The sequence below is a fragment of the Taeniopygia guttata genome, chromosome 20 (assembly GCF_048771995.1).
Source record: "Taeniopygia guttata chromosome 20, bTaeGut7.mat, whole genome shotgun sequence".
Lineage (NCBI taxonomy): Eukaryota > Metazoa > Chordata > Aves > Passeriformes > Estrildidae > Taeniopygia > Taeniopygia guttata.
The window spans coordinates 12,812,611-12,831,230 of NC_133045.1; the positions used below are offsets into that span (position 1 = coordinate 12,812,611).

At 51.5% G+C, this 18,620-nt stretch overlaps 1 protein-coding gene across 1 annotated transcript; it reads right to left on the reverse strand.

Moving 5' to 3' along the window:
* Positions 1–3,698: 3,698 nt before the first annotated feature.
* Positions 3,699–18,154, reverse strand: RBM38 (RNA binding motif protein 38). The gene is made up of 4 exons (XM_030288516.4): positions 17,770–18,154; positions 16,879–17,002; positions 16,206–16,260; positions 3,699–5,145 (listed from the first exon to the last, which is right to left on the reverse strand). Exons 1-4 carry the CDS (start codon positions 17,935–17,937, stop codon positions 4,848–4,850), a joined length of 645 nt encoding a protein of 214 aa, XP_030144376.1. The 5' UTR covers positions 17,938–18,154; the 3' UTR covers positions 3,699–4,847.
* Positions 18,155–18,620: the final 466 nt, after the last annotated feature.

Sequence of the window (18,620 nt, forward strand, 5' to 3'; positions counted from 1 at the left end):
TAGGTACAAGTCCCCACAGTAACACACTCCATGGGTGTGGGGACACGATGTGTCTGACGTGGCTGGGTTGGCTCTGCCTGGGGGAGGTACAAACCCTCTGCTTTTACTTCATGCAAGGTCCCATTTTTGGATTCTTTATACAGCTACAACTATGTGAAAAAACTGTGTAGGGAAAGAAAAAAACCACAAACCCACCAAAAAGTCCCTTGCTAAATACATCAGTAAGGGCAGAGAGTCCTGCTGGCCCAGTGTGCCAGGACCATTAGGGTGGAAAAGCCTCAAGAACACCCAACACCTTTGGTACCCAAGGCAGATTTATTTATTCCCCCCACAGTTTATCCCCATGTCAGGAAGTTTCCCACAGCCCTGCAGGAGTGGGTGCAGCAGTATCAGCAGGCACAGGTCTATCAGGCTGGGCAGAAGCTTTTCCAGGAACTATCTCGTGCCACACGTGGCCGTGCCCGGCCAAGGGCGATACGTGACAGGCATTCACCGGGTTCCCGGCCAGTCAGTTGACTTTGTTATTCAGACTATTTTAGTGATGGTTTTTAATCCCAGGCTTAAGTTCTTTTTCTATTTTTTTTTTTTTTTTTTTTTTTTGCTCCCTCTTCTTTTTTTACTCTCTGAACAAGGGAATCTCTATGCTGGCAGGATTCAGAGAGGCACAAAGGAGGGAAAAACAAGTTTCAGCCAGAAGAGAGAATGAGAAAAAAAAAAAAAAAAAGGATGCTGTTAGCATTCCCTGTATTTGAGGGGGTAAAACATTTTGCTGTCAGCTCTGTTTTAAAGGGTAAGTGCCAACAACAGCCCAGTTACTATGCAAATAAATAGTGTGCTCAGCCTTTCCCTCTCAGTGCAAAGTTTTGGGGCTTGTCAGCCAGGGGAGCTGGGCTGTGGGGGCTGGCAGTGCCCCCAGTGCTCCCATCCTGTCCTGGGCATAGCCACTGGCAGGGGGTGCCACTGCAAAGCTCTGGGCCTTGACAGGAGCCCTGGGGGTGCCCAAGTGTCCCCCAGACAAGGTGGCACAGCGTGGGGAGCACTGCAGAGGTGTGGGCTGGGCATCCCCTGCTCCTTGTCAAAAGCAGATTCAGGCAGCAAAGCCCTTGGCTGTGCCTCTGTGCCAGGGGACACCCCAGCGAGAGGGAGTGCCTGGAAAAGGCAGAAATCCCACCCAAGGCATCCCCTTTCATGGCAGGCAAGTGGGGAAGGTCTGGCAGCAGCCACCCTGGGCTGCAGGGCGGTATGTCACTCGCTGCTGCCAGGTGGACAAGGAGGTGATGCCAGGACATGATGCCAGACTGTGGCTGGGTTCATCCAGGTGATGACCAGCACCCCAGCACTGGTATTTATGGTGACACTTCCCCGTGACAGCAGAGGGGCTGCACATGCCCCAGCCCACGCAAGCCAAACCTCCTCCTGACAGCCCCAGTGTGATGGTTTCCTATAAAAAGTATTTGAATTTGTCATGCAAATGACCGGGCATGTGGGCACAGCTGCTGAGAGGTGGCCTGGGCTGGGTCAGCTGCCAGCATGGCCACAGGGATGTGCCCAGGACAAGGTCTGGCCCCCAAAGCTGGTCCCACCCCTGGAACCCGCCAAGCAGATGGTGCTGCCAGAGGTGTGCTGCCAAATCCACCCAGCCCTTGCCACTCCTCCTGGTCCCTGTGGCTCACTGAAGCTTTTAAAACCAGCATTGTGAGCCCCCTGCTTGTCCCCTCCCTTGGGGCAGAGATGAGCTGCCCAGAATGAGCTTTTTTTGTGCTGGGACAACATAAGGAGGTGGAAGAGGATGCTCCAATAAGCAATGCACTAAAAAAATTAAAAATTAAAAAAAAAAAAAATTGTACTTTTAAGCAATTTCAAAGTAATTTAAGCCCTTGCCCTGTGCCACCCTGATCAGTCAGGAGCCAGGCAGCCTCTGCCTCTCACCCACAGCCCACTGCTCGTACTCTGCAGTTTAGCTCTTGTCCTTCTAACACAGCAACCCTTTGAGCCCTCCCCACCTTCCCAGCCCAGCAGAGCACAGGGAAGTGCTTGGGCTCCTTTCCAGAGGCTCCCAGCAGCACCTGGCAGCACGGCAAGGGCAATGGCAGAGCTCAGGATCCCGCAGTTTCACAACTGGGCTGTCACAAACAGGAAGGAGGCAGGTTGGGCTGCTGTTTTCATGTGGCTGTTTCTCGAAATGAGCCCGGAGCGAAACTGAGCGGGATCCAGGAATGGCACACGGCTGGGAGTGCCGCCTGCACCCTCGCTGCCTGGCAGTCTGGCCACCTCTCAGGAAATCAGACAGCTGGATGGAAAATCATCACTCTTTTCACTTCAGAGCGCACTGCACACCTGAGTTTTTCAACAACAAACCCACGTTCAGCAGCCTTGCTGTCCCATTGAGCAGGGGAGATGCGTGTCCCTGGCTGAAGACAAAATCCCAGTTCAGCAGTGCCAGGCACCGCTGCCTGTGCCTGGGCACCTCAGTGCTGCTGGGCTGGGGCCAAGGGCTCCCCAGCCACCCCCAGCACCCCCATCCAAAAATCCTCCCCTCCCTTCTCCTCCTGACAGGGAGAAAGAAGAATTGCTGAATAATCTCCAGCCCCGATAGCACTTCAAAGGCAGGGCCCGGGCCAGGCTGGATGCGGCGCTCGGCTTTCACTCCTCTGGCAGCCCCACAGCCTCTCCAGAAAGTAATTACTTAAAAAGGAAATAAATGTCACCCACATGGCTGTAAGCAAAACCCCGGGCAGCATGAGCAGAGCCCCACCAGGATCTGCGTTCTCACACAACACAAGCACGGCAGGAGCGAGTTGTTTCCATTCATCAGGACGGGCTCTTTACTCCAAGGACTACTGATGACATTACACATGCCCACCGTGGGCATTTCAGGGCAGCCACAGTGCTGAACTGCCTCTGCTTTCATCCTCTTTCCCCAGGATTGCTTCAGGCATCACCACCTGAACCAGCAGCAGATGCTGGTGCCAAAAACACGGCCCTTCCTGGCACCTGGCCTGCTGTGGCCTTTATGGAGATGAACCAGGTAACTGGCATGATCAAACAGAGTCATTTTATTTACTTGTACAGATTAATTCTTGAAGTTTGTCATTGTCAAAATCTGAACACCAAACTTCTAAAGCAGGTGGGTTGTGGGAAGTCAAATGCAGCACCAGAGCAGCGAATGAGGCTCAGGGGTGGAAGTCTCTCTGCTGCTGGCACCTGCCTGGTACCACCAAATCCCCTTAACCAGGACAGGGCTCTGGCAGATACTCTCTTTCAGAAATATTCAGTTTTAGAAAAATAACCCCAATGTATTTTAAGCAAACAACAGAAGGAAAGTGATGGCCCAAAAACTCTGGGATGAGATCCCATCTGCCCCTACTGCCTCTGGAGCTGCACCAGGACGGCAGCACCTCCCACCCTCTGCTCCATGCAGCGTGAGGAAGCGCTTGGCACCAGCCCACGAGGTTCTGTGAGCTCAGAAACCCTGAGGTAAGCCTGAGGTGCCCCTGAGGGCAGAGTGGGACACACTGCAGGATGCTGGCAGCACCTGATGCCCGCCAGGATGGCAGGAGGGGCTCCTGCCAAAGGACATCCCCCAGCCCACGCTGGCACACTCGAGGGTGAAGCCCAGCACGGCCAGACCAGGTGGGCTGGGAAATACTCCCTAAGGCACTGCAGCCAGGCAAACATGGTACCAATACAGCACTGAATAATCTTAAAAGTTAAAATAGTTTATTGCTGTCTTTGTAGAAATGCACTTACATTGCCTGTTCTCTTCCTTTATTTGGCTGTTGGATTACAGGCATAAAAAGGTTACATTTACCCATTTGTTCAGTGACATAACACCTTTTTCTCTATTGCTCCACTCGTGATATTCTCCTAGACCTTGCTGGCCAACAGCCCCAAATCTCTTTTACATAAATACTGTAAATGTCTCCATAGGTTGCAGCATTATAACAAAAGATCTACCAAAGTAGACAAAATGTTCAGTATTCTTGGTTGTTTTTTTGCATTTAAAAATATACCTAAATTTGAGATAATCTTAACAGAGTAACAATTACAATAAGAAAATAGTACAGTGCGTTGACTAAAGGAATATTCTGCTCTCCTTCAAGCCAATATTCCCTTTTGCATGTTGAAGTGATTCAGCAATTACTTAAGAACTTTTACCTACATACAATAATTTAGTAAAATGAGAATTAAACAAGGCAGATAATTACTACTATTCTTCTGTCTGCAATTCACAGCTCATGCGAATAAAATCGCAATAAATATTAAAAAATAGTTTTTCTTTTGCTTTTTTTTTTTTTCTGTAAGGCATCTCTGAGTATTACAAAGTTTTTGTACAACCAAAAAATAAGATTGCTTTTTTTTTCCGTGTTCTCCGAGTACCTCTGTACCTCACCAGTAAATAAGAGGATTGTAGGCTGGATGAGGAAGGAAGGGCTGACGGGGAAGGGGGCAGAAAAACCACAGGTGATGGAAGCAGACCGCGATATGTGCAAGAATCTGTCGTTTTCCTGTGAAACATTTCAGCCGCTTTTAGAACATCTTCAAGACAGTTATCTGTCCAGATTGAAAAAAACCAAAAAAAAAGGGATAAAAAACTTACCAGAAGTCCACTTCCACAAGCACAATCAGCCTGCAAGGATTTGGGCTCCCCCTCACCACTATAAACAGCTTAGGCATCGATATGCACCTACACACTGAGATAAAGGGATGGAGGAGGGTAGGGGCGGGATGATGATTTTGATGATTTTTTTTTTTTGGTTGGTTTTCTTTTCTTTTATATATATATAATTTTTTTTTTTTTTTGCCGTTTTGCTGTCCTGGTGAGAGATTGTCCAGGCTGGGGGCCCTCACTGCATGCGGTCGGGCTGCAGCTGCTGGGGCTGGTACTGCACGAAGGCGGCGGCGGGCGCGGCGGGCGTGCCGGCGAGCGGCGGCTGCACCGTGCCCGTGTAGCCGTAGCCCACGAAGCCGGCGGCGGGCGAGGCGGCGTAGGGGTACTGGTCGTAGGCAGCCGTGGTGTACTGGGAGTAGGCTTGGCTGGCGGCCGTGTAGTCGATGTAGGGAGACGTGATGGACTGCACGGGGGTAGGGATCACCACGCTGGGCTGGATGATTGCTTGGGGGTAAACATAGTGAGGCGTGAGTCTGTGGGGGTAAAGGGAGAGAGTTAGTGAGGGGTTGGGATCCCCCCTGGTTTGCACAGCCCCCTCTTCCCCCCCAAATTCATGTGTGTCAGCCATGGAAATGGTGCTGCCCAGCAGTGCTGCCCCCGAGCGAGGGGACGAAAAGCAAACACTCCTAGATCTGAGTCTAGCAGCAGTCCATGCAAGGTGAAGCATGGGCTGCTACAAATACACACCCCCTGGTCCCCATGGCTTGTACCTCCAACTATCCAGGCTGCTGAAATCCAAAATGAGCTCCCTGGAAGGCCGTGACACAGCCTCTGGCGCACCTCATTTCCTCACACCCTGCCTGTCCCTGCAGCCTTTCTGCCTCCTGTATTCTGCATCCAAACTTGGGTGGAGGACGGTCCTGAGGACCCACAGCCCCTGTGGGACATCCCCTGGCAGCAAGGGACAACGTGTCCCACCAGGAATGACCACTGACCCCGGGTGCAGCCCCAGGCCCTCCATCCTGCAGGTGTTATCAGTTACTACACGCTTACACCATATTTCCACAACACTGCATGTTTAGGGAATGCTACAGGGTGTTTGTTGTAAAACATGAGATATTAATGCTGCTTCCTTCCCCCAGCAGCACTCGCAGGGCAGTGACACTCCTGTGCCCATGAGCTGTCACATCTGCCCCTGGCACCTCCGCTGCCCTTTCCATCAGACCCAAAAGTGCAGCTTCTCCCAGGCTTGTCCCTGCCCTGAGGAGCTGTGCTGCTGAGAGGAACTTAACTATGTCACACTCAATTAAAGCCCACAGATGGAAAGATCCTGGAGGTGATTAATGCAGGAGTGCCTACTAATTTGTTAGAAACTGCTAATGAGGAGGAAAGGGAGGGGGGAAAAAAGGCATCAAAATGAAAGGGCTGTATTTTCCAAAGGGCCCACATCAAGTCAGGTCTCAAACAGTTGGGCAAAAACTGTGCAAACTTGAAGGTTTAAGTACATCCACACAAATTGCCAAGGCCCAGGCTAAAATGGGGAATTCATGTGGCCTGAAGAGTGCTGCAGGGTGACACATCTGGGGTTTGTTTAAGAAATAGGGGGTGCAGGCTATCACCAGCAAATGGCACAGTACCAGTGGGAGATCAGAGCCACATGCACCCTGGGGAGAAGGTCCAGTTGGCCACTGCTTGCTGAACCACATAAGGCCACAGAATGAAGCAAAGCCATCCCCTAAAAGCTTGTGCCAGCCACCCTGTCTCCAAACCCAACTCATTTTGGCCAATAAAAATTTCCCAAGGTAAAATTCTGCTGAGAGATTATGCAGATTCAAATATTTTGGGGATTTTTGTGTGGATGTGTGTGACAGCACATTTTCAAACACAACCACTTTTAAAAGCCTCCCACAGGCTCTTCACAAGGCACAGGGCTGTACGTGGTTACCCTCATTCCACCTGAACATCCTAAATCTCAGCCACCACCTGCCCGTGCTGGGGTCCACCTGGGGCTGCTCCCACTGGTTTTACAACCAGCACTGGATGGTTCAGGCTGCTCTTCAGACAGGAGAAAGGCTTCTCACAAATGAGGGCTCATCTGAACTGAGTTTCCTCTCCTTTTCCCACTCCCATATGCAGTTTGTTTTTGCTTGAGACAACTGGCATGACAAGAGAACGACTGTTCTCTCCCCACACAGCAACACTGCCTCTGAGATCAGGGTCCTTCCATATGGCCAGGGAGGAGGGGTGGTGGTGAGCAGCACCTCCACCTTTAATTCAGTGCCAGACCTTCTTCTGAGGCCACCAGACACCCCTGGACAGCAAGAGGGACCTCACAGCCCTTCAGCCCATGAGCACACCATACCCAGCATCACCCTGTGGGTAACAGGAATGAGATGAGGCAGCAGAAATGCACAGAATCCCTTTTTGTTCAGCTCTGCTCTAAACTGAGGCCAGCACAGCTGAATCAGAGCTGGAGCTCAGGCACTTCATGTCACACACTCACACAGTGGCAGCCCCCTCTTGGAGGAGCAGGGCTGAGTCCCACCCAGGGCTCCTCACGGCTGTCACGGTGGGATTTGCTCTTTATTTTGCTTTAAATAACTCAGAGGTGCAATGCTGCTCTCTGGTTCTGCCCATGTTTACTGCTCTACTGCTCTGGTAGATCAGCCAACATCCTGCATCCCAGACTGGGGATGGATGCTCTGGCTGCTCCTCACTTCTCCCTGCCTGTCACCAGGTTTCCTGGTACTCCAGGGCCCAACAAAGTTAAAATCACTCCACAAATGCAACAAAAAATGCACAATCCACTAAAAACCACCCAGTGGCAGGAGCAGAGGAGGGGCCTGCACTTTTCCTGCCCACAGGAATTCCACCTGTGCTCACCAGATCAGCCTCAGAGACTCCAGGCAATCCAGGCTGAGCATCACCCTGCCTGAGCAGCTCCTCCATGTCCCTTGCTGCCACCCAGCTTCTCTCCTGAGCTGGCACAGCCCATCTGGGGGACGTGGTGCCATCAGGGTGAGTGGATAATCCCAGCTCATCCCAAGAAACTCTGCATTGTTGGCTTTGCTTTCACACACGGAGCTCCTCAGTGGGCTTGGAGACAGCAAATCTGCAACATCCTGCACTACACTTTTCCTTCAGCAAGGAAAAAACTCCAGCTTTTCAGTGCTACTTGGAATAAAAAGCACCATTAGCTTGGAAGGCAGAATGTGCTCCTGGACCTGCTCTCAGAAATCCATCCCACCAGCCCAGTGCATACACAAGCACACATCACTCACAACAGCTGGTACTGCACTAAAAAATCACAATCAGCAACTCCAAGATCTGCTTCTAAAGGGAATGTCAATGCAAAAGGGAAAGTTCTTTTGGTCTGTAGGATTTCAATAATTCAGCTAGACATTTCAATCAAGGTATTATGCAGTTTGGTCTTCTGAATTAGGTGGACAGATGGCAATTCATCAATCAAAACAAACACACAACCCAAAGTAAGGTCACTTTGATGACTTGCAGCTACAAACAAAACAAACCAGTGCAGTAGGATGAAGTTCTCTGCTGGCTACATTTAGCATCCACAGAAAATCTTGAAATATTTCCCCTTCTTCCATTATTCCTGAACATGATCTTTCAGGAGATAAATTAACAAAAAGCAAGCTGTTCTGGAGTTCTCTTTCTAGAAAACAGCAAACTCTAATCTGAATTTCTACAGGATGAGTCACATCTGTGTTTTAAGACTCCTTTCCCTTCCTCCCTCCCTGCAGTCCTCCTCCATCCCCCACGATGGGCCCTGCCAGCCAGAGGAGAACTTCATCAGAAACACACACGGTGTGATTATAAAACACCAACCAAGTGATCAGCCGTGGCCACCACACTCCAAAGTCACCCCGTGAGCAGCAGAGGGACGAGATGCTGCTGGCACCACAAGGAGCCACGGGCAAAGGCCACCCAACACAAGGAGCATGGTCAAACCCAAGCCCAGAGGCACGGCAGGGACAGCAGGAGGGACAGCAGGGACCTGGCAGGGCCCTGGTGGTGCCAGCCACGCTCCTGACCACACTGCCCTGGCAGCCAGAGCTGAACCAGAACAGAGATGGTGACAGAGCCACTGGCACAGGGACACGGGCTCTGTCCTGCTTTGGTGGGGGACAGAACAAAAGGGGCCCCGTTTTGGTGCAGGTCTGGGTGGAGATGTTCAAACACGTCATGGAGGCACCCGTGGCTCCAGGCAGATGAAAAAGTCCCTTCCAAAACCCCCATCACAGCAGCAGGGCAGGGCTGGCTGGAGGACAGCAAGAAAAAAAGGGACAAGTCAGGAGGAAATGTGTCCCACTTCTCTCCCCAAACACTGGAAAGAGGACTGAGCTCTCATCAGCAGAACTCAGAGATACTTGATGTATTTGACTATTTTGTAGCAGATTTACACCTAAAATGTGCTTTAGTTGCACCCTCTCAGCTCTCTGCCATCCTGCAGGACTTCCTGCACATGAGCCATGAGCTGTTCCTGAAAGCTGCTCCTGCATGCTGCACGAGTTTGGGAGAGCAACAAGGTGGGAGTTCCTGACCCCCTCGATCCCTGCCAGCCCTGCTGGGAGCTGGTTTTGTCAGTCCTGAAGAGGTGGAGACAGCTGCAGCCCTCTGCCAGGAGGGACACGGCATCACACAAACATTTGGGAAACAAGGAGAGGCACAGGGCTCTTGGCAGCCTCACAGAGATCAGCACACAAATGCCACCACCACCAGCAGCCTTTTATTCCTTGAAGAATAAAAGAAACAGAGCCCTTTGTGTCTGCCAGTGAAGGCACAAATTCTGGCATTTGACCCCAGGAATTTGGACTCTATTTCCACTAGAGCTGACCCACTGGCTGCCACAGGGACACCCACACTGCCACAGCACGTGGTGGCAGGGGGTGCTGGGTGCTGCAGGACCAGCTGAGCACAGCCCCTGGTGATGTGACACCTCCAGGCACTGCCGGCACGGCAGAGCCAAAGGTGTGTTTTGAAGGGGGCTCCTGAGTCGAAAGCTGCCCTGGGAAGCACACCCCACACTTCCATGGCAGTGCCACGGCACCACGGCAGAGCTGGAGATGCAGGCACACGACCTGGTGTCATTCCCACTCCCAGGAATCCTTCCTGAGGGACACTCCCAAGGCAGCAAGCACTCACCTCGAGGAGACACGCAGTGAACGTGTTGGAGTGCAGGCAGGGCTGGCCGCCGGTGTCATACGGGCCCCAGCCACGATGACAGGCTGTGGAAATGTGAGAAATTCAGGCGCTGTTCTCAGTCCAGACGTGAGGAGGAGGCTGCAGGATGTCCCTGCCTGCCCAGCAGCACTCTCACCCCAGGAGGGGATCACAGTTTATCCACTAACACTCGGTGCAGATCAGGACATTGGCTGTGCCCTGATCACTCCACCATCCCTCACCATCCCCTGACAGGGCTGGGTTCTAACCACCACACGACAAACCTCCAACTCCTGAAATGTCCCTACTAAAGCTGATTTAAAAATGCACTGAAATGTCAACAGCTCATCAGCCAGCTCAAAGTCACACAAGGATGAACTCTGCAGCTCCATGGGACTTATCATCACCTGCTGCAATACGGCACAAACACAAAATAGCAAAGCAGTCAAGACAATTTCTGCTCCTCTTACAACTGATTTGCCTGTCTGCCTTCTCCTCATCCCCCTCTGTCCCTCTGAGAAGATTTACACAGCAGCCTGTGCAAACAGGTACAGGACTGAGTTTCCTGCTTCCCTGCTGGGAGCAGATGCCACCACACCAGTGGCAATCACCAAGGCATGATGTGCCACAGCACCGTCCCAGACTGCAGCCAGTGAAAAAAAAAAAAAAAAAAACCAACCAGAAAGAAATAAAAAAAGGCTGCAGACCAAAGATGGGAGTACATCCCAACAACCAAGAGTCTGAGATCAACATGCTGAGCTCCACCATGAGTTTTAGCCAGGCTCAATGGCTTTATCCTCTGCATCTTGCTTCCCCCACACCCAAAGGAAGAAGGAAAAAAAAACAAAAACCATGATCCCAAACAAAGGCATGCTGGGCCAGACCAAAAATAGTTTTGGAGAGAAGCAGGCTGAAAAACACTCAGGTAGCAGGAGATAACATCTGCCTGAAACAAGAGCCATCTGGCACCAAGGAAAAAGCCACATGGAAGTTTATCCACAACCAGTCAGCTCTCCAGAGAAGGAAAAACCCCTCCCCTTTCCAGTTATCAGCACAGCCAAACCAGAAATTAACTGACAGAAGAAACAGGGACTGTTTCACACCAGTGCATGACAGGAACCAGAGTCCTTCAACATCCTGGTGAGGAACCTGGTAGGATGGTAGGGAAAACAAGGGTCTCCAACAGATTAACCCAGGAAGCCCCAGAATTCTGCCTTTGACTGAACTCTCCAATTTTCTTCTGCAATTTAGAGAAATCAATGGCAGAAACATCTCTAGTCTTCTGAAGTACCTGACAAGTTCTGGAATAATACACATCAGTGACTACTTTCAACTGGTTCCATTTTTAACGGATTTCTTTCTTTACACATGATCCCTTCCTCTGACCCTTCATTAAAACCATCCACTCATTTGATTGATCTAAACCCCTTTCTTGGAGAGATGAGGTATTTTGAAGTAGAATGCTTCAGCTATGAAAAAAGCAATGAAATACCTATTTTTGATAAAAGAAGGCCTGCACTTGATAAAACAAGTAATTTAGTAATTTCTCAGTCAAGAAAGAAATTCCATTTTAAGAGTTTGTGATCTCTGCTGCCAGTTGTGCCTTCGTGGTAGTAGAATGTTTAAGACATCTCAATCTAATCCCTCCACAGCTTCCTGCAAGCTGGAATCATGGGGGATGCCTGGATCCAGCATGGTTTTTCCAGCCTCTGCTGCTTTGGCCAGGGCAGTTCAGCTCTGACAGAGGAGAGCTAAAATGCTCAAAGCTGGTGACAGGGAAATTGCAGGCGACAGCACAACCCTGTTTACAGCACTTGGAGACTGAGAAACAGGAGACTGAGTTTTAACTCCGAGGTCCAGGACTTTTCATCTTTTGTGATCATGGAGTATATTTAGCTCTGGTATGTAGCTTGCTGCCATCCGTGGGGAACAAGTTCTTCATAAAAGTCGTATTTAGAAGTGACCCGGTGTCCTTGCTACCAAATTATCAGCACAACAACTGTCTGGTTCCCTGGCTGGTGCCCTCAGCGCCAGGGCAGGATGCCCAGGGCTGCATTCATCATTGGAATTACTGGGCATGTGCTTAATACTATGACTTGGGGCCCATATGCCAACAGCTGCTCAAAGGAAACATGAGATCAAGCACAAGCTGAGCTGCTCTGGAAATTCAGATGTGTGCATCAATCTGCCACTTTGGGCCTCTGTGGCACCAGCCAGAGCAACACAGGTGAATTTTGGAACTGCCACTGCCCAGCTCCTGCACCAAAACAAAGGAATCAGGTCTCTGCTGCTGAGGAGGATGAAGAGGAAATCCACCAGAGGCAATGGAATCACAGAGAGCAGAGGCACAACTCAAGCCACGTGCTGTAAAGACAAAGCTGGACCCAGCTCAGGCTGTCCCTCCATCACACACAAGCCCGAGCCCTGACTGCCCAGGAATGGCTCAGATCCTTCACCCAGAGCCTGTCCCTTGCAACAGGTCTGAGCTCACACATCACTCACACAGCCAAGTGTGAGGTCACTGTATCAGACCATGCTTTTGTATTGTTTTACAGGCAGAAAATGAGCAAATTCTGCCCCAACCCCAAAAAATAGGCACACCAAACCCTTGGGTCTGACACCAGCATTTGCCATCTCGAAGTAGATGTTCAAGAAAATTCTCAAAGCTGTCTGAGCTGCTTATAAATACATGTTTACGCTTAAAAAACACAAAATAAAATAATAAAAGAATAAGAAAAGGATTTATTTCCGACTGGCAAGCATTTGGTCACTGAACAGTGGTCACCATGCATGAGAAACACAGCTGAAGCTGTTTGGAAAATGGATTTGGACATTTCTTAGGAAATGCCTCCTTTCTCCCCCACGCTTTCATGTTCCTGGCACAGGATAACACCAGGTGCTGGGTGCTCCATCCACATGAGCCTGGCAGAGTGGGATGGGAGCCTGCAGCCTCCAGTGGGCAGAGGGAAGCTGGAGCAGGGGGATGCCAGCTGACAGAGGCTGGACACAGCACGTGCCCTTTTATAAGCATAACCACAGAAAAGATGAAAGTTTGTTGCCTTTTATTTTTAACCCAATAGAGAAATTTTAAGGATAAACAGCTGCAAGGGAGGCTGGGCTGACACAAAGAGAGACTTTCTTCACTTCTAACTGCAGCAGCATCAACGCATGAAATTTTAAACTCAAAGAGTTTTAACTCTTTCTGACGTTGCCAGAGACCAAATGTGGGTCAGAGGCAGGGGGCCACCAAAACAAGTAACTACACATGGATGGGGTCTCTGGAGCAATGACATCCAATGTGCAGCAATGGAAAGCGCTGGATCCTGCCACAAGAGACAGTTTTATGTTTGCAAGAGCTCAGTCACTTACTCAGTCACTGGTAGATCTCCCACACAGATAGCTCCTTCGCTGAGGCACAGCCACAGGAATGCATCTGCCATATGCTGCGTCCAGAGCAGCAAGCACACAAGAGAACCAGGGAATCCCCACTCCCTGCACAGACCCAAACCTGCCTCCACCTCGAGTCCCAGAGGAGGGAACCACGAGGTGGGACCAAGCAGCTCTGCCACATCACCTGATCACATGAAGCATGGCAGCTGCAGGGACACTCTGCCACTGCCAAGTGCCTCCAAGCAAAGCACAGTCTGCAAGCCCCAGGCTGAGCCCCAGGCTCAGTGCTGCTTCCCAAACTCAGCAGCCAGATCTCCAAGTCACCCTGACACAGGCACATCCTTTGCCTTGCATTACTGTTAAGATCTCTGGTTACAACAAGCTAGAAACTTCTTTTCCAAACAGGATTTACTACTGACTCCACGCTGTCTGCTGTGCAAGGGCCTCCCCTGCCAGGACAGCAGGAGGAAGGAGAGAGGCTCCTCGTGGTTTCTCTTTCTGTTCTGCATAGCCCTGGCAATATTTACAGCTGCATTTAGGTGTCTGGGGCTGAAGGGGGGAAGCCTTCAGTTTATAAATAATCCTCTCTGGTGTTTGGGTGATTTTCATAGTTTCCATTCATTTCAGGTTTCACCAAAAACCTGCGTTTTGTGGCTTGATAGCCGGGACATGACTGGCTGCTTGCTCTTCGTTAACGGCTGTTCATTCATTCCTGCCCTGTCAAGCCCAGCTCGCCCACCAAGCACCCCGTGCACCATGAAGATCATCTTTTGGAAACCACAATGCCAACCCCTGGGCACAAACACTTTGCAGAGACAGAAACTGAAGGAGGGAGAGCCAGGCAACATCTCACACCAGGGGCAAAGCAGCCGAGCCACTGAGCTTCCTTTGGGAAAGGTCGGGATCCACCCGGCGTGGTGCAAGCAGACAACAGCAATTCAGTGACAGACCCTGATAAACTCCTCATCTACCCTCACATCCCACTGGGGCCAAGGAAGTTGTGGGTTCAAGGGAATGCAGGAGTGGAGCTTGACAGGCTCTTAATTTTGTTGGTCTACTGAGGAGACAAAGAGGGAACTGGCAGCCAAGCTCTGCTGCTCGACTGAGCACCTGAGGCTTTGCTCAGAAGCCACAGAGCAGCCCCAGTTGTGGTGCTCAGGTAAAGGTGGTGCTCAGGTAAACACATTCTGCAAAACCCACATTTCCAGTGATTCTGCTGCAGCAATGACTGAATTCAATTAAAGTCTTGTTTACTGATGCTTGCAAATAATGATATATAATGCCCTGCCTCCAGCCTTCCATTCTCCTGGTTCCTGTCTCTTGGCAACTGATAAATAATTTATAATGCTCTCCACTGTATGTGCTAACTGTAGCTCTGCTGGTTTAATGATGAAACCAATGCCTAAGAACTGCAACAGGAACTGTCTAGATCACAAGGAGCGTGTAATCAGTCGATCCCACACTCCTCTGGATGTGAAACCAAAAGCAAACTGTTGGAAAAAAAATGTTTTCAAGAGCTGCGGCTGTGGGGTAGGAAGGGCACCCAGAAAACTGCAGATAATCTGCAAGGTGCTCCTGCCAACAAGAGGAGTTTTAACGGGCTTCACCATTTTGCTCTTCTCTGCTCCTCCCATGTGTGGCAGGACTCGCCAGAGGCTGCTTTTATTGGCAATTTCTCCCATGCAAAACTCTGGGTTCACATCTCCAGGTCCTGCTGCTTTGGGGGCTGTGAAAGCTCCTGCAGCCCCCATGCAAGGAGAGCTGTGAAAAAGCAGCATTTGGTCTATGCAGACTAATGTGGCTCTTGCCCCAAAAAAGGGGAGACTCTTCCTTTCACGGCAGATGTTTTTCAGGGCTTTCCAGCAGAGCTGTAACCGCTTGCGAGAAGCAGCGTGTTTGAACCCCACAGAGCACACGGACACTGGGTGTGCACTATTGTGGCAACACAGCCTCTCACATCCCTAAACTCATGGAATGAGATTATCCAGGCAGTTGGCAACTGCGGTCATAAGGGCAGAGGAATCAAAGTTTTATTGTGAGCAGATTTTTTTCCTTTAAAAAAAAAAAAAAAGAAACAAAACACCCCCCCCAAAAAAAAAAAAACCTGAGTGGAGAGCAGGGAAGGGATGAAGTATTGCTGTTGACAAAGGCCAAAATCCCATCTATTTATATTAGAGTCACACAAAAACCACACCAGGGCAGTGCTGAAAAGCTTTAAAAAATGCACCTACTTTCTTAATGCTCTTAGAAAACAATAATAAAAAACCTTATCAATATTCACTTTCTGAAATGGTGTAAAAAAAGAGCTGCATCAATCATTAAACAGTTAAATGAGGGCAGTATGACAGTCACTATTGTTCTCGTGAAGCACACTTGTCTTTTGCCGAGCAGCTGCCAGATCCTATTAGATGTATAAAAAGAGGACTTTTCTAACCGAGTAGGGATGGTATAAGCTATTGAAAACAGCAGACAAAAGCCCACTTTTGCAGACTATTCAAGCCTTGTATAACATCTGTCCAAAATCAATTTTTGACCTAATGTTACTTTCATTAAGTAACAGACTTTGTTTCCAATGCAATTTGTTTTCTAGGATAAAACTGTATCCTAAGCGTTATTACGTGGGAAATGGCACAGAGGAAGCAGAGGATCTTATTTGAGAAACATGAGAACAGAATTTGCTTAATTGTTTTGACACCTTAAGTACTATAATAGAGAAACTATTTTCCATTTATTTGAATTCCTGTGAATTCTTGAAGCTGGCAAAGCAGCGAGCAATGCACTGGGTTTATTTTGACTAAGATTTACTGAGGATAAAGAAGGATCTTTAGGAATTACATTGAAGCTGACAAATGCACAAAACTTCTGAAATCTCCACCAGAAATAAAGTACTCTGAACATTAACAACAGCTGTTGAAACTGTCCACTCTTGACGGCGAAGGCTTTTTTCACACATTTTAAATAATAAGGAAGTTGATTTGTGAATCTGATTTCAAACAGACCGTTAGGAATCATTTCCACTTACCCAAAGGGTCTCTGAATGAAGGCTGGATGTAGCTGCTGCACACCTATGGTAAAACCTGAAAAAAAAAAAGGTTCAGAAAAAAAAAAGAAATATTAATGAATGGCATCCATTGTACCACTCAACTCGTAACACACAGGCAGAATTACACCACACGTCTTTGCATTTGAACTGCTATGCATGTGAGCAAATTCAGAGCCCCATTTAGAAACAAGTTAAATTTAACATGCGTATGTGATATGCACGAGGAGCAGATGGGAATCCATGATGAAAGCCCAGTGTGAACGTGCTGTTATGGAACAGACAATGGGGCATAAAGCCTTATTTTACACACTGGGGACTGCGGTCATTAAACCAGAGGGAGAAATGACGAAGTGGATCTTACTGTTCATTCTCATGTAACAAAGAGGTTAACAGGCAAACAGATCTGCCGTGGAAGGAAACAGCTTTAACACAGTTATATGAACTTTGGTGAGTAACATTAGTGCAGCAGGGCTGAGGAAGAAGACACAGCGAAGAGGTAACTGGACTACGCAGTGCCCTCAGCCAATAATCAGAACTATGGGGGACAGATAAATGTGCATCGTCAGATCAGATGATTCCAGCCCGAGGAACTTCTTTCCTTGTCTTACAAGTTATTCTAATACAGAGAGATGGGATCTCCTGGATGGCTCACCAGTTTGAATACTCCTTGGTTTTGCTCCCAAATACGCCAGGTTCACATTTGCTTTCCTGCCGTCAATGATGGGGTTTGGGTCTTTGCAGGCTCTTTCAGCAGCAGCTCTGTCTGCCATGGTCACCTGGAATCGAGCACAGCCTTGTTTGTAGCAACAGAGCTTTGTAAACACTCCAGCAACAGGCACTAAGTGGAGTTTATTTATTGTTCTATTTTGAATCGGGAGCTGAACTCCCTTCGTGCAGCCTCGCTTGCACGGCGAGATGGGAAGGGCTCCTGGGACTCGCTGGAAAAGCGGGCGCTCCCCGCTGGGCCGGTGCCAGCTGTTTTCCCCTGCCCTCCCACCTCCTCCCCGAGCCTTTTTCAAGAAGCCGCTGGAGCCCTTCCCAAAACCCTCGGAGCAGCGGAGCCCAGGGCAGTGCGGGGACCCGCACGGACCTCGGGAGGGGGAAGCAGGTGCTGAAACGAACGGAACCCCTCGGCCAGCGCGGGGGGCTCCTCCCGGGACCCCAGGCTCGCTTTTGTCCGGATCGAGCCCCTCGTTCCCGCAGCGGGCACAAGCTCCGCGGCAGCCAGGGGACGGGTCCGCCCGGCAGTACCCGGGGTTTGTCCGGGCACACCGGGGCTTTGTCCGGCCGGGCACACCGGGGCTTTGTCCGGGCACACCGGGGCTTTGTCCGGCCGGGCACACCGGGCTTTGTCCGGGCACACCGGGGCTTTGTCCGGCCGGGCACACCGCGGCTTTGTCCGGCCGGGCACACCGCGGCTTTGTCCGGCCGGGCACACCGGCGGGCTCGGCAGCCCGGGGCTCGCTGCCGGCGCCTTCCCCGGCGGGCAGCGGGGGCAGCGCCCGTCCCGCCGCGGAGCGGAGCAGAGCGGAGCGGCACTTACAAAGCCGTATCCTCGGGATTTGCCGGTCTGCCGGTCCGTGATCACCACCGCCTCCTCGATGTCCCCGAAGACCTCGAAGTACTTCCTGAGGGAGGAGTCGGTGGTGTGGTAGGGCAGCCCCCCGACGAAGATCTTGGTGAAGGTGGTGTCCTTCTGCACGGTGTGCATGGTGCCGGGAGCGGCCGGCCGCGGCCGGCATCCACCCCGAGCGAGAGCCGCGCCCCGCCGAACCCCCGCGGCGGCCGAAGGCAGCGGAGCGGCGGCGGCTCCCGGGGCCCTACAGCCGCCTCATGGCCGCGCCTGGAGCCGGAGCGCGGCCCCGAGCCCGCCCGCCGGTGCCGGTGAGTAGCGGCGGCCGCGCCGCCCCGCCGCCTTTGTAGGGCCGCGCGGCCCCGCCCCGCCGCCGCGCAGGGGCGCTCGGGGCGCGTAGTCCGGCCCCGCCCGGCCGGGGGTCCCACCCGAGCCCCGGCCCGCACACGGACCCCGGCCCGCACACGGACCCCGGCCCGCACACAGCCCCGGCCCGCACACGGACCCGGGCCCGCACACGGACCCCGGCCCGCACTCGGACCCGGCCCGCACACAGCCCCCGGCCCGCACACAGCCCCCGGCCCGCACACAGCCCCCGGCCCGCACTCGGACCCGGCCCGCACTCGGACCCCGGCCCGCACACCGCCCCCGGCCCGCACACGAACCCCGGCCCGCACACAGCCCCCAGCCCGCACATAACCCCGGCCCGCACTCGGACCCCGGCCCGCATACAGCCCCCGGCCCGCACATAACCCCGGCCCGCACACAGCCCCCGGCCCGCACACAGCCCCGGCCCGCACACGGACCCGGCAGCGCCGCAC

Excerpts from the sequence above, each read along its gene's own strand:
- RBM38 (XM_030288516.4), bottom strand. The coding sequence starts at position 17,937 with ATGCACACCGTGCAGAAGGACACCACCTTCACCAAGATCTTCGTCGGG. Across the intron at positions 17,003-17,769 it reads AATCCCGAGGATACGGCTTT|GTGACCATGGCAGACAGAGC; the intron begins GTAAGTGCCGCT and ends GCTCGATTCCAG. Across the intron at positions 16,261-16,878 it reads ACCAAGGAGTATTCAAACTG|GTTTTACCATAGGTGTGCAG; the intron begins GTGAGCCATCCA and ends TTTTTTTTTCAG.